Raw genomic sequence first — 23,028 nt, forward strand, 5'->3', positions numbered from 1 at the left:
ATATAAAATTCTGAGGATGTTTCCATTTGCTAGCTCTCAAGTCTGTTTGTGTGCTTGAAATCAGTCTAAAGTTTTTACAAAGCCCTGGTGTCAGTAAATTGCTAAAAAAAAATAAACAATTGTGTCTCAGTCAGTATGCTAGGCTTTTTCTCTCTGCTCACGGCAGTGAAAAAGCATCTGTTTTTAGACAACAGAGAGCGATCTCCAAATGTTGAAAAGCATGAACCAGGACGAGGATTTTGCTCTATTCCTATTCAACAGGTGGGTAATACTGACTTATTTTAGCTGTTTTGTATTACTTATGGTGGAATTGTCTCCAAATTTGGGAGACTGCTAACTGCATGAAAGTAAATACAGACTGAAAGCGCTACAAAACTAAAGTTACAAATGAGTTTCTGTGGTAATTCAAACAGTGAATAAAAACGTACTGACAGAATGTCAGTTCCCTACAATTGCATGTCTTCCCTTTATGTGAGAACATGTTAGAATGTTAGTGCAAGCTGTATCCATTGTTGGAGGACACCTTCTGCATATGACAGTGGACAGTGAGAACTGTAAACTGAGGATCAATCAAAGAGCAGAAAACTAACAAAATCAACAGCAAAGTATTTGCATGTATGTATATGTATTATAGTATAGTAATAAACTCCCAGAAAAAAAAAATTCTCATTTGAGGATTTGAGATACTGAGAGCATCGCACACTCTGTAGTAAACCATGTTGATCAACTGCCTCAAGAGATTTCTTCAAAGCCATGGAGTTATCATCAGCCATAAATGTGCCCACTCCTGCTGTTTATATATTTTGGCCCGAAGGAAAGCTTACTGAGAACAATGTGGTTTTGTCTTCCGTCCTTTGCAAAAAAAGGATGTTCTTGCTAAGGGAACATGAACAACCCACTGATGTTGACCAGACACTAGGACTGGAACTATTGGTTGGCAACGTTGTTTATGGAAAAACATTATCAGTGGTTCATTGTAACTGTCTAATAGTGCTAATATGATATGCACTCATTTGAAGGGGGCAACATGGCTTCTATTGTTTTGTTGTAGCATCAAAAAAGGCCTTGTACCAATTCTTGCCAAATGTCCCATTTTGAAGTGTGAAATATTGAAAAAGAAAAGAGGCCCAATTTAACTTAAGGGAGCAAAGCATATTTATGTAGCATTTTCAATTAAACAAATGCACTGTTTTTTGCTGTTGCTGCAAATCACTCCATGTTCCATGTTATTTCTCCCAGCATCAGGTTGGAGTTTCAGATCAATTTCGACATTTAGCTTGGCCCTAAGAGCAGTTTTATCAAATTACAAAGAGTGAACAGCCCTAAAACTGACAAAGCTGACTCATGACTCAAGCCAATATCAAAGCTCGTGTCATGCAGAAACATCCCATTCAGAGAACCTTAAATATCCAGATGATTTATGTCTGGTTACAGGCAAAAAATAGCCTGTTTTCTGTAATTTAAACACATATATTCATTAATCACTCCCAGCTTACATTGTTTTTACTCCCTTTCTCTGCTTTTGCCTTTTGTATGTTGCATGATTTGGCTGCAAAAGAGGAGAAAGGTATGAAGCAAAGGATTGGGAAGGTCTCATATCACATTTAAAAACAGTTTTTTGAAAGAGGAATGAAGGAGTGAGAGGGGGAGTGGGAGAGAAAAATGTACTTACTTTAAGAAATCCCTTGCAATTCCAGACCTGGAAAAAATGTACTTTCTAGGTTTAATCCCTGACCCACAGTACACTCTCCACATAATACAGAATAATGCAGATTATCCCAATAAAACGGAGGATTTGAGGGCTCCCTGAAGATCGGATTTAAGGAGGGAAAAGAAAAACAATGAGAAATAAAAAGCGAGAAAAAAAAAAGCATTGGGAGGCTGTGGAAATCAGGAAGGCTTAAGTGTTCTTATTTATTTAGCTGCACTATGCAGCTCAGTACACATTGCCTTTGCGGGATTTGGTGGAAATCACACATTTACTTATATTTTTGACTTATTTGTTTATATACTTATATATCTTTAAACCACAGGATTTGGTTCTACAAAAAAATACCTTAAAAGGCTTTTGTTATTGAACCTTTTTGAAAAATCAATTTTATTATTTATTTATTTTTAATATAATACTCATTTTTGCTTTAGGCACATAAAATATGTCATTAAAACCACTGCATATTACATTGTTATAGTTTGTTCTAGAGCCTAGAAAATGGTAGTGCACTACATAGACCACAAGGGGTAAATTTGAAACACCCTTTATGTGCATAAATGAATACGTCCATTTCAAATGTAACTGTTACTGGCCACATACTCCTATGTGTTTTTACCTTGGAGTGGATGTTAAACAATACATGAAATAGAGGACAGTTCAGAGTCTAAACGACAACAACAAAGATGGTGAAGATGGAGATGTTTAAACAACGGTGGTCAGTGAGGCCGTTAAATACTTTGCCACATTAGAATGGATACATTTTTTTTCCACATTTTCTAGGGTGACCAGATCTGAGATGGTGAGATGGAGGACACGTCTCGGGGGGTGGGTGGGGGGATGATGAGCTCTCACCCGTCGCTGCCGTTGTATGCTTAGCCGAACCTATGTGTGCTTTTAGGTCCTTTACACCTTTATTTGCTACACAAAACATGGGAATTTCTTTTTTAATTCATCTTTAATTCTTACATTTACGTTTCAGCATAGCTACTCGAGATGAGGGTAGGTACATGAGTTTTGCCTGACGTAAACAAGGACTACTGACGTGCAGACTGACCAACTAAATGTTTACAGAGAAGGTTATCGACCAATAACGGTCGTGGTCAATAACAATCATGGTCATTTTGCATGCTTGCTTATTTATTTTATGCTGTTGTCACATTAGTTTGGTAGTTACGTGCTCTTTTTGACAGCAACATAAACCACATGATAGTTCTCATCATCACAACGCAAATCCAGTTAATAGAAGCTGACTATGAGAGGGGTCAATGAGTAGCCTAAACTCAGTTACCAGTTCTTCTTCCCCCTGCTGTCTGTCGCTCATCATGAACAAAATGTATACTTAACAAATAGACAAATTATCTTATGAGCGCCCCCTGCTGTGGTTAGTTGTTAGACTCTAAATTCTGGTTATTGAACAGGCCCGGCGGCCATAGACCTGACGGCCAGAACGCATAGATTGCCAGGTCGCCCCTGTCCGTAAGCTTTCAGAGAACTTGCACAAAAATGGACAAAGTTAATGCAGAATATGGACAGAAGGCTCCATGCGATTTAACGTTGAACATAAACGAGCATTAAAAGTAAGCTGCATTGTTCATTGTGTTTAAGCAACACATTGCACAAACACAAAATGACAAAATATTAAGTTTTCTATTAGCAAGAAATTAGCAAAAATGAAATCAATAAAGTAACCTATTGTGGGGGCTTTCCCTTTCATATTATTAAAAGTTGAAATCTTCCTGATTTTTCCCTACTCAGAAATATGTTTAACAACTGATGAGACTAAAACATTTACAGACCAAATATTTAATATTATACATTAAACACAATATCCTAAGTATATATTCTCTATATATTCTCTATAAAATTAAATATGTACTCTAAGCAGAATTTTATCCTGATTATCCTCATCAGACATTTCTTAATGGCCTTTGGCCTGTGAGCAAAGTCTTGCTGATAATTCCTGGTGGTTCCTGTTTAAAACAAAGTATGGCCAGATGTTTTCATAATATACTATATAGCTTTTGTTGATAAAACCATTTCTTTGACATGTGTGTGTGTATGTGTGTGTGTGTCTATATATATATATATATATATATATATATATATATATATATATATATATGTGTGTGTGTGTGTGTGTGTGTGTGTGTTTAGGTTTGATGCAGTTCATCAGCCAGAGTGTTTTCTGGCTGCACCTGGTTCCCTTTCTACTCAGAGAGGGCACATTGCATCATGATCCGCCCCCTGTCCTCACTGCAATTCGTTCTTTCGTGCCCCAGGCCGTTGTTACATCAGCTCACGAGGCTCATAAACAAAACCCTCAGATCTCCTGTATCCAGAAAACGTCCAGGTCAGCAAAGGCCTGCACAGCCACGGCTCTTTAATTAGCAGCACAAGGGCGATAGCAGTGTCAAAGTCAGGATTGTCTTAAGAATGGTAACTTGTGGGCTGTGTTTCAAGTCAAGACATAGTTTGCGGAGATATTATTTAGGGAAAGAAAAACGTGACCTAAAGAGGTCACAAAGGTGACTAGAATAAAATATTTTGGACATTTATCTGGACAGTTTATTGATATTCTTGATCATTTCTTGGGTAAAGCTGCTGTGACCAACCAATCAGTGAAATGTACTATAAAAAACAAAACTGAATTGAAGTAACTACAGAACACAAAGCAATAATTTTCCCCTTGTAAATGCTTATATTCCACCGGATTCAAAATTGAAACTCTCTTAACAAACATTATATATGACTTATATATTTACTCATCTTCTGTTTTATCCTGTACAGGGTCCCAGTGGGTCTGGAGCTAACCTGGAATCAATGGGTGCAAGACAGGAAACACCTCAAGGAAACACATGTAGAACACACCAAAGGAGAACACAGCAAACGCTTCTTAGACAGTCACCAGAGGTGTGCTTTGAACCCACAACCCCAGAATAATGACACATGATTTGTGCTGTCTTAGAAGAATATACAAGAAAAATACTTGTATTATTTTTTTAAATTTAGTTTTAAATTAAAGACAGTGTCAAAAATACTGGGGAACCGCAGTTCTCTCTAGTTTGTATAGGTTAGGAAGCTGCACGTCTTATATGTTTGAGGGGTTAAAAATCAATGTTATTTGTACGTGGCTGAAGTTTAACTTCTCTGTAAGTTTTTATTCACTGTTTGAATTACCACAGAAACTCATTTGTAACTCGAGATGTTTCGTTTTGCTGTAGTTTGTGTTTACTTTCATGCCGTTAGCATTCTTCCGAATGTAGTGTCAGTTCCACCTTAACTTATCTGAAACAGCAAAAATAAGTAATTACCCACCTATGTAGCAGGAATAGAGCAATATAGTCATCTCTGTTTGTGCATTTGTCTCTCTGTTGTCTAAACTACTCCAGATGCATTTTCTCTGCCCAGAGCAGAGAGAGGAAGCTTGGCGTATTGGACCTAGACACCTTATTTTTTAGCATTTAATGACACTGGGGCTTCATAAACACATTACAAGCACAATTCTTAGAGTAGAACAGAACAGACTGGAGAACTAGCTAATTGTGAGGAAAATTTATAAAAATTATAAGAATTTTATTAAAAGTTTTTAATTCAAATTGTGAATGTCACCTTTAAGTGGGGTACAAGAGTAGTAGCAAACATTTCTGAAAGCATCTATAGTGTTAGTAATGTGAACTACTAAATTGCACTTTTTATATAGCATTTAAAATGGGTTTTACTATTATATCCTACTCGTGCATTTAATTTCTTATGTATCTTAGCTAATTTACTAAATTTCTGTAAGGTATTTGTGATTTTTGGATCCAGTGTCATGGTGAAATTATTATGACCCTAGAAAATGACTACTATATCGAAAATAAGGGGATTTATTTGAGACACACTTAAGCTATTGGATGACTTGCACTATTTAATTCAATGTGTTTAGGCAGAGATCAGAATATAATTGTGAAGGGTAGTGGATTCTAGGACCTGGATATTGAAACTGTTAAATTATATAATGCATTTCGAGTCACTTTAGGTCAGATTAAGTCTGTCCCAGGATTAAAACGTGTTTTCAGTGTAATAAATGTGATCTAGTTAAAGATTATTCCAGGAATATCCATTCTCCAGTAAACCAGGTCTTTGTGCCTGGGGCTTTGCTTTCACCAGGATGCTTGATTTCTGGAGTCTTTCTGCCAAGTTGGCAGATATGAAATGAATAAGCTTTTCTCTCAGAAGGCCTGCATTGTGCAGCAAATCTGTACAGGGTCAAAAAGCTGCGGAGTTGGTTGTACTTTGCACAGGTTTCTGGAGTCCATACTTTTTACTAACATCTATATAAAAGTTTTCTAGATCATAGATTATAGATTACCCAAGGCCAAGTTCCAAAACAAACTGGGACAGTATTTAAAACATTATTTGCTTATAAAAAACATTTTTTCCTATGAATGAGTTATTATTTATTTATTAATTAAACAAAAATTTATTCCAAATGTAATGCCTTCAACATGTTCCACAAAGGTTTGGATCTGTTAAAGTCAGTTTAAGACACAAAAATAGTTGAAACTGAACAATAAATAACTTGTCTACTCTTTTAATTTAAATACACGTCAAACTGCTGAAGTCACTGCTTTAGCATTTCACATATGTCCAATATTTTTGAGAACTTGGTTTGCAATTATGCTGATATTAGACTTGTGTCAAACTGACAGTCTTACAAAATGTCCTTCCCACTAATTTGATCAAAACGCATGATGGGACTGCTAACTTTATCTCCTTATTAATCACCTTAAGCACAATTCATTTAAAGTGCGAAAAGAGGAAGTGAAGCAAGCGAAGCAGCACATCTCAAGGACAGAACTCCCGCACTCTGCAGCACCTGCTCCAGAAACTTGCTGATGCCATGGCTATTAGGATTCCAGATCAATGTCTTTGCACCGAATGCCCTGTGCATTTATACAACTGAAAAGCTGCAGTCTACACTGATTACACTGCTACCATCCATGGCCACAAATATTTACATTATATTCTTAGCAAGGACTCTATATGAAATGGGACTCTATATTAAAAGGGGCTTTACTTGGAAAAAAGAAATACTCACTTATGAATCATAGTGATCTTAAGCTCATGTGACACATCCCATTCCATAACATGTTTTTCTATGAAGATTATACAAACACAAAAGTGTTCATAACTGAACATTGAATGTATGCACCTTAAAGCAGCTTAATTCATTATTTGTAAGTGGTGCTTATAAACCTTTGGACATGTATTTATATTTTCAATTTGTTATTAGGGTTCTATATGCAACTCCTGCCTTAGTTAAAGACTCCTTGCCTTTCTATTAACATTGTCCTGCAGTGTATTACATTTACAACCATGCATATCTAATTCCATTCACTAAAAGCTGGATAATCAACTAATTAGCTAATCAATTGGGCTAATTCTTGGAACAACACTAAATATTGCAGAGCTGGAATCCAACACTCTTATTTATATAAGGGGTGTCCAATTCCTGTTCTGGAGACAAGCTCAGCACTTAAATATACAAACTACACCTGAGCACAGACAGAAGAGTTAAACAAGGTTTGTGAGCAGGGAAAACTACCAAACAATTTCATTTTGAGTATATAAAGTAATATGCACCTCAAATGTTACAATGCTCTAAAACATAACTCACCAATTCTTATTCACATAGGCATGGTGTATCTGCAAGTTTTAATTACACTCAAGCAGAAGCACACTTGATCTCACTTGTTTAACAATTCTTATCAGATTTCAGACAATTGAGTTGTGCTCCTAATTAGGTGGAATGAAAACCTGAGGCTGTACTATGGATAAGATTGGTGACCCAAGCCCTTAAAACATAGACACTTTAGATGCCCCTTATCACTAAACCCATGTTAAAATTGAAGTCCTAGTACACAGAAAATTATGTATGTTGTATCAGGGGTAAACAATAAATTGTTTATTGTTAAAGAACTGGTATTAGTGCAAGTTTTCATTCCACCAAACAAGCACTGTCTGTACATTAAGGACATTAAATCACATATTCTCATTATATTGTTATGGCTGTAGTGGATGTTACATACCTTGTATTAAATATTTTTTTCAAAATAAACATTAAATCTGGGATTTTTATAATAATGGCATATAGGTTGCATCATGAGAATGCTTACACTGTCAGGTTACGTACACTTCCAAGGCATTTCAGAAGCTAATCTGCAAGAACTTAACACGTTGTTCAGCATTTTTGGCCTTAACTGATGATAGCTATTGCCTTTATACTGGGTATGACAAAAGACCTACTTACCCAAACCTGTACTCTGTATTAATTGATTTAGATCAATTTACAGCAGAGTAAGCACTCTATTTAAAGCACATTAGTCACTGGGAAGAGAAGGAATGCTCCAGCTTTGACTCAGCAACAGGAAATCTGCAGGGGAGGGTGGGACAGACAGTTGCAGCAATAAGGATCTCTCTCTCCATGACACTAAGACTTAAATATAATCACACTGTGTATTCAATCCCTTCCATGGGCATTGTTCAGGACATGATGAGACAAGCCAGCTTCTTTCCACAACAGCTGAGGCTGTCTGAGCCACCTGCATCCAGGTAACTTTCCATGGTGACCAAGAATTGGGGGGGGGGAATAAAAAAAAAGTCTTCCTTTCAGACACTTAAGACATCAAAATCAACACAAATAGCATCTAAATATGTTATTGTTCTGACTAAACTATTTGCCAAACTAATATCTTTTGAATTTATTTTCCCATATTATATGCAAACTTAAAATAAAAGACTCAAGTGATAGCCAAAATATTAGTAACAAAATTTATTTTTTTTTCAGTACCAGCTCCATGGTAGAAAAACAAAGGACATGACAAACCTGATATAGCTATATTAGCATGATATTAAGCAGTTAACCTAATCTCCTGGAATCAGTCAACATACTTTAAAAACTGAATTATCATTTGATTCCATCTCACTGATTAAGCCTACTGCAGAACTTTTTGGCATTTTAGTTTTTTATGCACTTCAGAATTTGACTAACATTAATATGCAGCAGTAGCACTTTGCACATAAATTACATGATAGTCTCCAATCAAAAAAAAAAAAAAAAAAATACATTGTTCCCACCCCTTGTTAAAACCCATTTTGTGCGTCGTTCTTTGCATATCTTATTTTAAATAAAACAACACGTGCTTCATCCCAAGCCAAACAAAACACAAAACAAAAAAAAAGTCTGTAAGTGTCCAAGTTACACAAGGTGCAAACAACAGGGAAAGTTAGGTGCTAGATCAAGTACGTTTCGTTTCGCTTTATTATTATATTTTATCTATTATTCCAGATTCCAAGGGAATAAGGATGGATTACGCTACAGCACAAGGATCCAGGCTGATGCCTGCATATTCCCGGCTTTGGTGAACCTTTCCCTGGCATGTTAGAGCAGGGAACACCGCGGGTGATATGGAGACGAGGACATGAGAGGATTTTAATGCCCACAGCCCCCAAAACCAATCTCCTGCTTGTACCTGTTCGTGAGCGTGTTTGCCTTGCGGGTGAGTTTGGAAAGGACGGCGTGAAGCCCGTTCAAATGGAAGTGAAACAACTTCTCCAGATCGTCCTCGTCCTCTTGCTCGACCCGGCTCATGTCGAGGCTGCTGGAAACGCCAAGCTTTTCCTTGCGTCTTTCGTCCCCCTGGAGGACGCCCCATTCAATGTCGTTCCTAATGGATTTGAGTAGGACATAGTAGCCGTACATGTCTCCGTGCTTGAAGAAGCTGGACGTAGAGCTCACTTCCTTCGCCTCGTCCAGCGGCACGTCCCTCAAGAGACTGGGCACCATCACCGTCTGGTCCATGTTGTTCACGGCGCCAATGAAGCGGTTCATGGCATTGAACAGAGAGTTTTTTTGGTTGTACGAGTCGCAGATTTGCATCATCTTGGACGATGAACACACTTTAAAAACAAAACGCAGTAGCGCCGGGAAGTTATGACTAAGGATGAGCTAACGGCTTAAGCGGATAAACGTCGACGTGAACCGCGTTATCCTCCTTCTTACTGGGCTGAAACGTAGCTGTGACCCAAGAGGACTCTCCCAGAGGGATGAATATATCCCAACAGAAGGGGGTTTCAATCCCTAACGCTGTTATTAACTGCAGACCTTCACTGCTTTTAAGCTCTAAAGCGAAGGGCTGTAAATCCTCCTCCTTGGTTGTTTTCCAGAGTTGGTAACCAGATAACACTGACCTGAAATAACACAAAAGAGGGTAAGTTCGTTTATCTCGGTTTTATCGCCAAGCTTGTTCAACTAAAACTGCCAACACAATACAAAAAATATGAATAAAAATGAATATTCCTAATAGATCTCACACAACAAATTATGACATACCTGGAATATAATTACATAAACCCAAATTCTGAGGGACAGTGAGATGAATATACGTCCGATCGAACGTTTTTCGCCCCCTAGATATGTTTAAGTCGAAGTGACAACGTCTTCTGCCTCTTATACAGTGCGGTTCAATAGAGGTGCTATGCGGGTGATTTTAAAGCAAAAGGGCGTTCCCTTCAGCTGTCAATCCTCTTTTTTGTCCAGGGAGAAACCGTAACAAGACAACACTGACCTGCAATGAAACAGAGAAGAGATTAGTGTTACTGTACCTCGGAACCAACGGTAAACGGCCACGAGCTTTAAGCTAGCTATCAGATAGCTTTCTTTCCGTCGACGACCGACATGACGTACAAGATATCTTCCTCAAAAAATGTGAGTCAGTTCAACCGTAACTTAATGAAATTCTAAAGCAAAATACAGTTCGATAAAAAAAAACATATTCCAATAAACCTAATTTCCACCTCCACTGCCGCCCTGGCTAGCTTAGCTTCCATGACTAACGTTAAAATACAGCCGGCCGGTTTCGGTCCATTCGATTAATTTGCGCCAATAATTGCAAGTTAAAACCAAAAAACCAACCCAAAAACGTGAATCCAGCGACAACATTCAGCAAAACCTCGCAGCGAGTGCAATAAACGTAGATAAGAATTAGATAACACAGATAACCGGGATTTCCTTCGCTTTATTCCACCCTCGAGTTCAATTCCAGGCAGTGCAGACACGCTCATGAATATTCATGAAGAGTGCATCAGCCCACAGCCGCTTGACTCCCACAACCAATCAGAATCAACCCTTTTCATTGCAGCAACCAATCAGGTGCCGGAAAAAAGTATTGGCTTCGAGCCAAAGTGACGGTTCGTGCCCAATGGTGTTTGCCCCGTGAGGGGAACACTGTTCCGGATCACCTCAGCACCCACAGGAGAGTGATACAACAAAACACAAACAAATAACGGTACAGTAACTATGAAAAAAACAGTAATAACAGCAAAACAGCACACACAGTGGAGAAGTGCACGTATACACTGATCAGCCAAAATATTAAAATTACTTCCTTGTTTCTACACTCACTGTCTAACCATACAGGAACACATTTAGTTCTACACACTTAAAATGGTGATTCTACAAGGTTCTTTGGTCAAGAAAATGGTTCCTTATAGAGTCCTGAACAAGTGAATAACATTTTGCATTATTTAAGGGTCCTTTGCCTTGTGAAGGGGATTACAAATTGATAGAGGATGTGTTAGATGGTTCTAGCATCTTTTAGAAAAGGGTTGTATATGGCACCAAAACAGTTCTTCTACTGCAACAAACTTGACATCGTAGCAATAGAAGGACTATTTTTGGTGACATATAGAAATCTTTTGTGAAAAGTGCTAAATAAACCCTCTATAGCACTTTCTCCATCAATTGGAAGAACCTCCTTCACAATGCAAAGTACCCTTTAATCGTGCAAATGTCTCTTTAATAACTTATGCTTCTATATATAAAAATATATAATCTAGAACCCTTCTGGAACCATAATTTGTAAGAGTGATACCCTTATAGACTTCATCATATGCTGTGTATATTTTGTAACCTTTTTCTTCAATGTAAACTTGTTCTTCAATGGTCAGGTCTCTTCAATATTTGGGTGGTGGATCATTCTCAGCACTGCAGTATGTCCAATGTTAGTGTGTGATGTGCCAATTAGATCACAGTTTTAAAGGAACACTAGGTAAGATTTTTATATATTTTTTTGTTTTGTTTTGTTTTAGCTTCTGGGCTTATATGACAGTTGCAGATTGTAATTCAATTTTATAGCATTGTCCTGAAATCAAGGGTGAGGCGTTGTTGGTTTCCTACCTTCCTCCCAAACCTACACAGTGCAGTTTCTGCAGTGCTGAATACGGAATGACAGATAATGAATGAATGAATGGTACAACTTGTTTTCTCCTTCAGTAAAGGTTTGGAATCATTTGGTGTTTCTATGCTCAATCAACATTGTCTTGATTCTTCATGTCTAAGCATTCCTTATAATAGGTAAAGCTGACTAATCTAATGTGCAAGTGTTGTAGATGCAAATGGCCAGTCTCCACAGAAAAGCATAAAATCAAATTTCTTTATAAATGGACTGTCTGTGAGGAGTTTGGTGTGGTCTTCCTGTGTCTGCGTGGGTTTCCTCCCATAGTCCAAAAACACTTGTTGGTAGGAGGATTGGCTACTCAAAACTAACCATACTATGTGTGAGTGTGTGTCACCCAGCGAAGGACTGGTGACCCATCCAGGGTGTGTTCCTGCCTTGCACCCCTGAACTGGATAAGCGGTTACAGACAATGAATGAATGAATTTCTCAATGTGAAAACGAATTCTCAATGTCAGGCAGATGCTAGAAGTATGTGAAGCTGTCTAGCATAGAGATGTGGATCAGTGGAACTGTTCTCTGGAGTGATAGAGCTCTATTACGTAACTCTGTGATACGTTGTACCACAGCTAATTGTCCAAGATCAGCACCTGACTTTGCTTATGACATCAAATCCTCACAGCAATATTCCAACATCTAGTCTAAAGCTTTCTTAGAGAGTCATAGGCTGTTGATGCTGCAAAGAGAAAACACAATCCTGATTAATATTTTTATTTCAGAAAAACATAAAGGGCCAGATATAATACCTTTAAAGCAATCAGGCAAAAAAAAAGGAAAAATCAGGAGAGGGTTAAACACATTTTCAGAGTACTGTATGTGACAGAGACAGGAGACAGGTGTTTGTGAATGTGAAGTTGCGAGAGAGGTGTGTCTGTTTGTGTGAAGCAACAAAAGAGGTGTGTTAACACATAAATTGCCAGATTTATTTATTTATTTGTTTGTTTTCCCACTGGTTTCCGCTTTAGCACAACAGTGGGGGTGGAGTGCATCATACTGCTTTCCTCAATTTCACAATTTCAGGTCTCTGATTAGCTCAGAAGATGCCATTATATAAATACATAGCGTTACCTGTTCTCTTAAGACTGTATAAGAACATTGTTGGGAAATGTAGCCTAAATAGACATATATCAATATCTGTGTTTTTCCTTGTTCCTAATGCTGAATGATTCATTCTGGGGACAGCTTATCCCAAAGATCCTGGATGGGGGTTCATCATGACAGAGAACAGAAGAAATGTTGAATGAGCAGGTGTCCACACATTTTTGGTCGTATATAGTGTAATTTACTGGGAGTAACCTCCCACTTCCCTCATCTGAGGTGGTATCCCGAGTATGACTCAACTGTACTATTTGCACAAAGTTTCTCAACCAAGATTTCTGAAGTTGAGTCAATATAAAATGCCTGCGTCAATTGTTACCAAGGAGATTTATTTACACCCACTTCCCTCAACCTAAAACCTGAAAGGCAAAAGGCTCAGTGCCACACCAAACATGGCTAGATTTTAAATTAAGACAGATAGACCCACCCGAAGTAATCTGTGGAACTGGATAATGATCCAAGGCTTCAAGACTGTTCATGTTTTGTTTGCTGAATGGTAATCTTAGGAGGAACCATGCTTAACATACAGCAGGAATTACAGGTTAATCACAACCTGTTTTACTTGGTTGATATTGACAACATATCAAATAATTTGTACACACCCCTAAAAAACAATTATTTGATTAAATTTCTCTGAGGTTCAACCATTATGAGCACAGAAGCAATTACACAGTGTTTTAATAATATCACTTTCCAAAAAATACTCCAATAATTCAAACTACAATTATTGATAGTACTGATAGAAATGCTCCAAAACAACCTAAAATGTTACATTAATATACATTTGATTTTTTTCTTCATTTACCTGAAGTGACCATTTTGGAGACAACTGTGTATGACTTTGTGTACAACATATCACTGAATTCTGAGGGAAATTTAAAAACATCAGCAAAACCCCATTTTAGTCTTGTTTTTGATGGTTAATACATAAATGCAATGCTTATTTATGACACTGCCTCCATCCCCAACAACAAAAAAAGGACTAGAATTCTACAATCCAGAGGTAATTATTTTATTTCTAGGAAGTCTCAACAATCTTCAGCAGCCCCCAAATATTGGTATGGCAAAAGAAATAAAAAATAATAATAATAAAAAATAAAACCCAGCACATCTCTTTCTGAGCCTCAAATAACAAAATGGAACATCTCAGAACAGAAACAACACTTATTTCTATGCCTTCAGAAGGCCTTGTCTTGGACATAGATACAAACATATTTACAAGCCATTTACAGGATGTAGAAATAACACAAGCTTATTTTTAAACAACATGTAAACTATATATATATATATATATATATATATATATATATATATATATATATATATATATATATATATATATATATATATAAGACTATAAATAAGGATAATGCATTTATGCATATAAATTATAACAAATTATTACAAATCTGGTATCATTCATATATAGGATTCCATTGGCCATGTACAACATGATAATGTTGAATAAAAATGTTTTCCATTTCCACAAATGTAGTCAATCAGTCAAGACATATTTGATGAATATGTTTCTTCAAGTTTGCAATGACACAAGGCTAATGTCACTAATTAGCAATGGAAGCTTATGAATTTGTGCCAATTAGCATAATCTATAAATCATCACACATCAAAACATAAAAAAATAATTGTCAGTGTAAAACCTTTTATCTCCATTTATACTTTTTTCATTATTTAGTGAGAATTTGTGCTGTGTAACAACAGTCTAAAATGACATAAAAACAATGTTGTTCCATAAACTCAAATTCAAGAACGTTATTACCTTCACCTGGAGATACAAGGTATTATTCCAAAAGAAACATGATGAAAAAGGATTTCCTGAACTATTTTATTATTATTTTTATAATAATATAGTTACTGGTACTGAATGGCAGTCCTATGCTCCCATTATTTTGATGTGTTTTAGTGCCCGTGCAAAATTTCAGATATAAAATATCCTGCTGTGTGACTACATTTGGACTACAAAACACATTTTTTATATTGTGTAAATTTTTGTTTTCTTCTCCAGAAGTAACATAAGTGTTGTTTTGAAACTAAAGCAAATGTTTTGGAAAATAAAATTATTTAAACGTACATTTTTAATTTGGTATCAAATTCATACATAGGCACCAAGTTTAAATATTTATATTTGTCTTAGAAATGACTTTGAAACATAATACAACTAAATACAATCAGGTGTGTCCAAACTTCTGACTGTCATAACTAAAGTTTAAGTTATTAGAGTTATCGTAAACAATTTATTTATAGACACTTGTAATAATCAGTTGATTTTGTTAAGGTGCTCCCATTGTATGTTTATATTATCTCCACAGAAATGCATTGTAAGTAGAAAGGGATGGTCTTTAGCAGCTGCACATGAGTCTAAAGCACCATGTTCAATAGAATGTCTGGGCTAGGGTGTAAAGGCCCAAACATTGGACATTGTGGAGTAGTGGAACTGTGTTCTCTGGAGCAATGGAGCTCCATCCAATAGTTCTAGGATGACTTGTTTTTTTTTTTCTGGGTTTTGGCCTCCTGTCTACATGTAAACGGCATTTTGAGTCACTCATAAGCGCTCCTCAAGAAGGAGATTTTTGAAAACGCCATTGTCACTGTTCTCATGTGGACGAGGAAAATGGAGCTTTTCGAAAACACAGAAAAATGTTTCTGGCTGAAATTTAGCTCCTCACTCTTTATATAGTGAATTACATAAGTCATAAAACTACAATATATACATTTAGATATCACTAAATAACAGATTCCCACATGTGAACAAATATAAATGATGTAGCATTAGAAATATATAATGCAATGTGTTTAGATTCAGTAATGTCATGACTTGTGTAATGCACTACATAGGGAGTATGGAGTGATCTGAGATTAAACCTCTGTGTTTCACCATGTGTGGTGGTGTTTTGATGTCTCGCTTTAAAAGGTGCTATGGCCCCCTAGTGGACTGTCATGATAATGCAGCCATTTTTGTATTCGTCTGGACTGGGATATTATCAAAAACAGAGGGAGGAAAATCTGTTTTTAAAATATCCGGATCCATGCAGATGGTGCCTGAGATGACAAACTGGTGTCCACAAATGTTTGGCCATATAGTGCCATAACCCTAGCCCTTCATGATTAGAAAGCTTGATGGTCCTCCTAAGTTACGTGCGCTTTAGGTCAAGTGCTAGTGTTGTACTCCATCTCCAACATTTTTCTGATTGCTGTGTCCTCCTGTCTCTTTAAAACTGTCCATTTCTTCATCATCTGCCTGTAACTGACAATGCCACCATGTATATTGTCAGCTGTGTCTGTATTATATCACCACCAGTCACTATCTGTGTCATCTCCACTATCCCTACCCTTGTCATCACCGGCAGGAATGTGACCATTTTCTTGACTCTCATCATCATCCTGGCTTGCAGCTTCACTGTCATCCACATGCTCCTTTTCTGTGGTAACAACAGCGCCATCTCCTGTGCCCTTGCTGGAATTTCGTTCATTGAAATTATGCTGGTTATCTTCAGCCTTGACACCTGGCTTAAACCTGTCCGAACTGCCTGACTTCTCAGGCATCTCTTGGAAACTCTCCTCATCTTCAGCGGAAGCCATTAAATCCATGACATTCTTGAGGCCACTCAGAGTCGGCCTTCCATGAATTCCAAGCAGCCTCCTGATGGTGGAGTCATGTACATGAATGTTAGCCGAAGCGAGAATGACCTGGAGATCCTTGGAGGTTGTACAAGGGTTTTTCATCACCTGCCGGATGATCTCTCGCCTCGTTCTTACACTGATTTTGGGGGGACGGCCGCTCCTTGGCCGGTTTCCCACTGTTCCAAACTGTTTCCATTTACGGAGGATGGACCTGACAGTGGTCTTGGGAAGACCCAAACCCTTGGATATGAGCTTGTACCCCTTCCCAGACTGATGGGCCTCGACAACTTGTTTGCGGAGGACCTCTGAAATTTCTTTGGACCTCGGCATTCCCACCTTCCAGTTGCAAACAACAAATTAAAAACTGAGCACAAACCAAGCTGTTTTCCAGTAGTATTCCAACAGCTGCCTTAGTTATGACACTAACGTACAGGACAACATTCAGGTAATGTTTTCCTGCTGAGTTATTAGATAAAGGTGTAGCACTTGAAACAGAGAACTGTCTCTTTGGTAAAGGCCATGTGTAGTTCAGTTGAGTGAGATGTAATCAATCATGTAGCTGGATCAGGAGTCCTGAAGGCTAACACCCATAAAACAAGGGCGTTCTCCAGCTATCATGCCTGTACCACAAAAACTCGGATCTGAAAGAAAAAGACAAGGAAAAAATGTAATAATTTTTACAGTTATTCAAATGATTAGTATTTGTGAGGGACGTATGCTGTTATTATGATTAACAGATACAGTACTGTGCAAAGATTTTAAGCACCTGAAAATATGACATTTAAAAAGCTATTTTTCTGAGCAGTAAGAATTTTTTTGCCAAAAAATCCCAAATTCTAATATTAGAATGAAAACAAATATTGTTATTATAGAAAGTAGTGATAATCTGTGTTTGAAAGTTTTGGCTTAACCCTTTCCATATCTCACCTCATGGCAGTCCAGTATTATTTGGGGTTATCATCCAACACTTGCTTATCTTGTTATACATGTTGTGTAAATCATTAATTAAAAAAACATTATGGGCTGCCCTCTAAATGTGACATTTACAAAAATAAATATAAAAAACATTACTCACCTCAGACCTCTAAAGGTCTTACTTACAAACATCAATTAAACAAACATTATTTACAGCTACTCTCTAAAATTGTTATTAATGAACATGAAATAAACAAATATTACTCAGTGCAGCCCTCTAAATGGTGTTATGAACAAACATCAAGTAAACAAATATTACACATTTTTGTCCACTATTTGTGTTAAAAGCAAACATTTAGTTAACAAACCTTACTCAATTCCGCCCTTTAAAGCTGCTGTTAACATCCATCGAAAGATTTAGCGGCAGTATCTCTTTCACAGAGGTGATATAGGTTTTGCAAATGTTTTCTCTTTCAGGAAGTGTAATAATCATTACTAAAATGTGTTCGTCACTTTGTCTAACACTATGAGGATCTGAAACCACTTTGTTTTACATATATGCAAATATACAGGAAATATATCTATATAAATATAAATATAAGACTTTTTCCACAGTACTGTAGAATACACTGTTTCTGCCTGTAGCAACCCATTACTATTTACCATAATTTATAACCAGATATATAACAAACCATGTTATTTATATATTAATATATGAATGAGATTAAAATGTCATGATTCATCCTGTATGAAATTGTATGAAACTGTATGACAATAGAATAGTTTCTACTTTTTAAATGTTTTAATGCATTTTTACAAGCATTGGTGAAAATAATGCAAGCTAGACTCATTCATTTAAGTCACTGTCTGCTGAGAAATCATCTAGGAAATATTTATAAATTTCCATTTTTTGAATGATTTAATTGAGTCATTTCTAAGACACTCACCAGTGCAAATCCATGAGAGATATTTTTCTGTCAACGCCTTGGCTTAGCATTTCTGCTCTGAAACTGCAGTGCTCCTGTCTCGAAGATTTTAGACAGCCAGTGTTTCTTATGTCATAAATCTAAGAACTAATCTCATAAACTTGCTGGGCGGGGCTTTCAATCAAAAGAAGTAAGAGTCAGAGAAGATTACACAGAGTTATGGACTAATTGTATAATCATAGATACACGTGTACTGAATAAAGGTGCAGTTACATCTCAAACACTTTTAGGGGTTTTTATAGAAAATAACCTCTAAAGATCTACGTAATTTTGATGAGATGAGTGTTTAGGAGATTAATCCTTGACTTTAAAAGTTGCCAACAAATGTTAACATAATACTTAAATATGTGTGTCCTGTCATTGCCTAGTCGATGGCTTAAAACCCAATATTCCTCATTTTTCTTACTTTCCACTTTCAAATTATATTTGGGCCGTTTTCTGAAAATACAGTGAGTGAAAAACTAATGTACTTTACTCCAAAATATTCCGAAATATATAGAAGCCCCTTGGCTTGTGATAATTAATATTTATGTGCTGAAAAGGTAATATTATCTGAGTACTGGCCTTGTATTGATATTAGAGAAAAAAAGATGCTGTTCTGTATTAGCTGCCATTTCTAAACGTAACAGCTTTTAACCCCAGGCTCTTTGAGTTCATCAAATCCATCACTTTTATCTAAAACCCCTGTTTAAGGAGATAAAACTTACCTCCGTGTTAAATTTGGTCTGAAATCACGCACACATTAGCAGATAAGCTAACGTCAAAGCATCCACTCTGCCGTTCAGGGCGCGGGCATGAGTGTCAACGCTGCGTTCTGTTTGCGCAGAAGCTCTGTTAGCGACCTTCTACCGTTCTACATAGTTCCTCTTTTTCGTTTTTTCCCCTCCTTTTACATGGTAGTCTTGAGTTTTATACTTTTATTTTTCCATAACACGTTCAGGCTGATTTTTCCATACCTTCCCCCTGCAGGGAAATTGTCCCAGACTAGGACTGCGCAAAATGGAACCTAACCCCAAGGGGCGTGGTTCAGGTGGGGTCTAAATATATTTTTCTTACTGGTTTGTCTCTGTTTGACTAAAAAGACGTTTCTGACCCAGGGGCATCAGCCTAACATAGAGTTTTGTTATTATTAGTCCATTTGTTAAATTTGTGCTCTGCTTACCTCAGGAGAACCGAAATGAGATACAGTCCTGGAAAAATATTTAAAAAAATGTTGCATGATCATATGTCTCTGCAGGTTCCAGTATCAGTTTCTGTATCAGCCTCTGATCACTTGATTGAAAGGTGATTTACTGCTGATGTCAACTCACACACACACCCAAATTTCTGAGACCAGCTACTCTATTTTAATCTATCACACTGCTTCATTCTGACCTCAGTCCATTTAGTAATTCTGATTTAATATTTATAGTCACAAACACAGGTTGTGCCATGTTAAAATAGCTTTTATTTGTTTTGTCTTATGAAGGATGTTGCTTACAGAGTCATTAACTGGTCAGAAATAGACCTATGCCATAACATGCCACTGAATTGGCCGTTGTCCTTATTTAGAATTTTATCAAATTGTAGAAACAAGCTCATATATTCATATCTGCATATTCTGCAAGCTGTCATACAACAAAAACAGATAGACATTTGAGTGCATCTCACTAATATACATAAATAAATAAACACATTAAACTCATTCAATCACTTTTTGCAATATCTTCATTATGTTCAGGGTCTTGGTGGGTCCGGAGTCTGCCTGGAATCACAGACAGGAACACATCCTGGAGGAGGTGCCAGTCCATCGAAGGGGACCACACACTCACACCTATGAACACATTTGAACAGTCAGTACCCCTAACAGTATGTGTTTTTGGAATGTGGGAGGAAATCAGTGTACCTGGAGGAAACCCTTACAGACACAGGGAGAACAACAAACTTCTTACAGACAGTCACCTGTAGCAGGGATTGATCCCACAACCCCAAGATTTTGCATGTATCCCTCCACAATAAATTTGTTAATTCATTCATTGTCTGTAACCGCTTATCCCGTTGCGGTGAGTCTGGAGCCTACCTGGAATCACAGGGTGCAAGGTGGGAACCCACCCTGAAGGGGGCACCAGTCTTTCACAGGGTGATACACACTCTCACATTCACACCTAGGGACACTTTTTAGTCGCCAATCCACCAACCAATGTGTATTTTATGGACCATGGGAGAAAACCGGAGCACCCGGAGGAAACCCACGTGGACACAGGGAGAACACACCAAACTCCTCCCAGACAGTCACCCAGAGCTGGACTTGAGCCCACAACCTCCAGGTCCCTGGAGCTGTATGACTATGACACTATCTGCTGTGTCACTGTGCCACCCTTCCACCAAAAATTGATTTGACAAAATAAACACTTTATTTTAGTTTACTATATAGAGTTTACAATTGCATTTGAGGATGCAGTAGGAAGAAGCTGAAGTGAGGGAATGCAGGTTGCAGGCAAATATAAGGCCAGTGGAGGCATATGTTAGGGGAATTGTAGGGAACTTGTTGGGGAAATACACACTAGAGGTGTTTATGTGGTTGTTGATGTAAAGATCATACTGAGCACAGAGGATGCATTAACAGTGCCAGTGGGACTAGTTACAGCCTGGGAGGCCAATGTGAATTTATGGTTGTTGATAGTTAAGGGAATTGTAAAGCTGAAAGGCTAACATGGAGCGGAGTGGGTCTTCACTGTTGAGCCTTCCAGGGGTGTCATGGTCTAAATTAAAAATACTGAAGAGGGGAAGTTTCTATCTGATGACCCCTGAGAAGAGCTAGTGATGCTGTGGTTTGGGTACTCATGGTCTGGGCTTAGTTGTTAAGGGTAGCTGGTTGCAGATCGAATCATAAACAGGTACAGCAACTTTAGAGGTCAGAGATAGGATTTGAACAAATGATGAGAAATGCTGTTGCCGAAGGTAGGAAGAGTGTGGGGTGAGCCCTATGTGAAGCTTAAATGGATTGCCATAGGATATTTTACGTCTTATCTTATTTTACGTCTTATTTTACGAGTGTGACTATAGTTAGGTGCAACATGTCAGTACATTGCATTCATAATCATGGCAAGTAACAGCCTTCTGTGAGAGTTCTTAAAAGTTAACATCTTAGTTATATTCACTACCACTGACAAGAATGCTGACTAGTCTGACTGTTCTGAATCCAAACCAGCACTCATTAACTTTGTTTATATTTTAACGACATTTATTGTCATTATACAGTTTTCTGTTATGCCATCATTATCTTTAGGCATTTCTGTAGGCGCTATCACAGTGTCTGGAAGCATAAACCAAATCTTTAAAGTTGACATTAAAAATAACGTGCGCGTGTGTGTGTTATAGTGATATCATTGCAGTGTATTTCTGCATTATAATTCATAGCCTAAACACCAGTGTAAAAAATAATAATAAAAAAAGCCTTCACTTTCTTTAAACACAAAGGCAAATGTTGAGCATGCCGAGTGTGCCAGGCTCCGTGGGCTACAAAGAGTTATGTTGATCCTAGGAATTATGCAAATGAGCCTCATTAAAATTGCAAATATTTGCAAATAATACAGGGAGGTGGGAAGATGAATGTGCACTCGGTGGAGAGACAAAAAATATCCACGCTCTTTCCTCCTTAACATGGTGCTAAAAGGCTCTGTGGTTTTGCGAATGATAGGGAGATGTAATTTGCCCCCCACCACCAGCCCTCCTACTCCACGGTTCTTCATATTTAAAAGATGGTTCACGGAAAAATTTAATTTACATCGTATTCCCCTTTATTCCAAACATTGTCAGTGCGCCAAGTCATGTTCTGCTCTTAGTTTTGAACGGTAGTTACAGGCGTATACAATAGACGTCGATGTCACCTCAGAAACACTCCAAAAACACTTTGGGGAAAAAACGGTTTATTTGGAATTAGTTTGTTTATAACGGATGACTGTAGACAGCATTCCAATCACAACCGGACAGAGTTTCTAGGAGCTGTTTTCTTTGAACCTTGATTTTTGCGTTACGTTGTCCATATGACCATAAAAATGTATTGGGGTAATGTGATAAATTATTTAATGAAATCAAAGTCTTCTAATTGATTTGATTTTCTTTCTTATCCGGAACATATTCTCTCAAGAATTCTTTGAGCCGGAAGTCATTTCATAAATGCATCAAATTTGTGTTTCGTGACTTAAAGTTTTTAGTATTTTGGAGACTAAATACCATGAAAAAAAGCGGTAGTCAAAATACGTATCAATTTATCCAAGACAACATAAAACGGCCTAAGAGTTTGATTATTACACATGAACATAACAGCAGACTTATATGGTGGCACAGTGACCTTTTGTCAATAATTTGTAGGTAGTTTGACGGAAGATAAGTAGGGACCTTGGTTCCTCCCAAGGTTTCC

At 37.4% G+C, this 23,028-nt stretch overlaps 2 protein-coding genes and 1 long non-coding RNA gene across 3 annotated transcripts; 1 reads left to right on the forward strand and 2 right to left on the reverse strand.

Moving 5' to 3' along the window:
- Positions 1-8,518: 8,518 nt before the first annotated feature.
- LOC136678692 (mid1-interacting protein 1-B-like) lies at positions 8,519-10,801 on the reverse strand. Its single transcript, XM_066656792.1, has 3 exons — positions 10,668-10,801; positions 10,086-10,320; positions 8,519-9,943 (listed from the first exon to the last, which is right to left on the reverse strand). The coding sequence occupies exon 3, from the start codon at positions 9,633-9,635 to the stop codon at positions 9,186-9,188; it is 450 nt and encodes a 149-aa protein (XP_066512889.1). The 5' UTR covers positions 9,636-9,943; positions 10,086-10,320; positions 10,668-10,801; the 3' UTR covers positions 8,519-9,185.
- Positions 10,385-20,923, forward strand: LOC136678693 (uncharacterized). The gene is made up of 3 exons (XR_010796488.1): positions 10,385-10,460; positions 11,702-11,802; positions 20,347-20,923. It is a non-coding gene; the product is annotated as an uncharacterized lncRNA (long non-coding RNA).
- Positions 14,446-19,526, reverse strand: LOC136679345 (uncharacterized). Its single transcript, XM_066657809.1, has 2 exons — positions 19,334-19,526; positions 14,446-17,366 (listed from the first exon to the last, which is right to left on the reverse strand). The coding sequence occupies exon 2, from the start codon at positions 17,053-17,055 to the stop codon at positions 16,393-16,395; it is 663 nt and encodes a 220-aa protein (XP_066513906.1). The 5' UTR covers positions 17,056-17,366; positions 19,334-19,526; the 3' UTR covers positions 14,446-16,392.
- Positions 20,924-23,028: the final 2,105 nt, after the last annotated feature.

Source organism: Hoplias malabaricus, chromosome Y, assembly GCF_029633855.1.
Source record: "Hoplias malabaricus isolate fHopMal1 chromosome Y, fHopMal1.hap1, whole genome shotgun sequence".
Classification (NCBI taxonomy): Eukaryota; Metazoa; Chordata; class Actinopteri; order Characiformes; family Erythrinidae; genus Hoplias; species Hoplias malabaricus.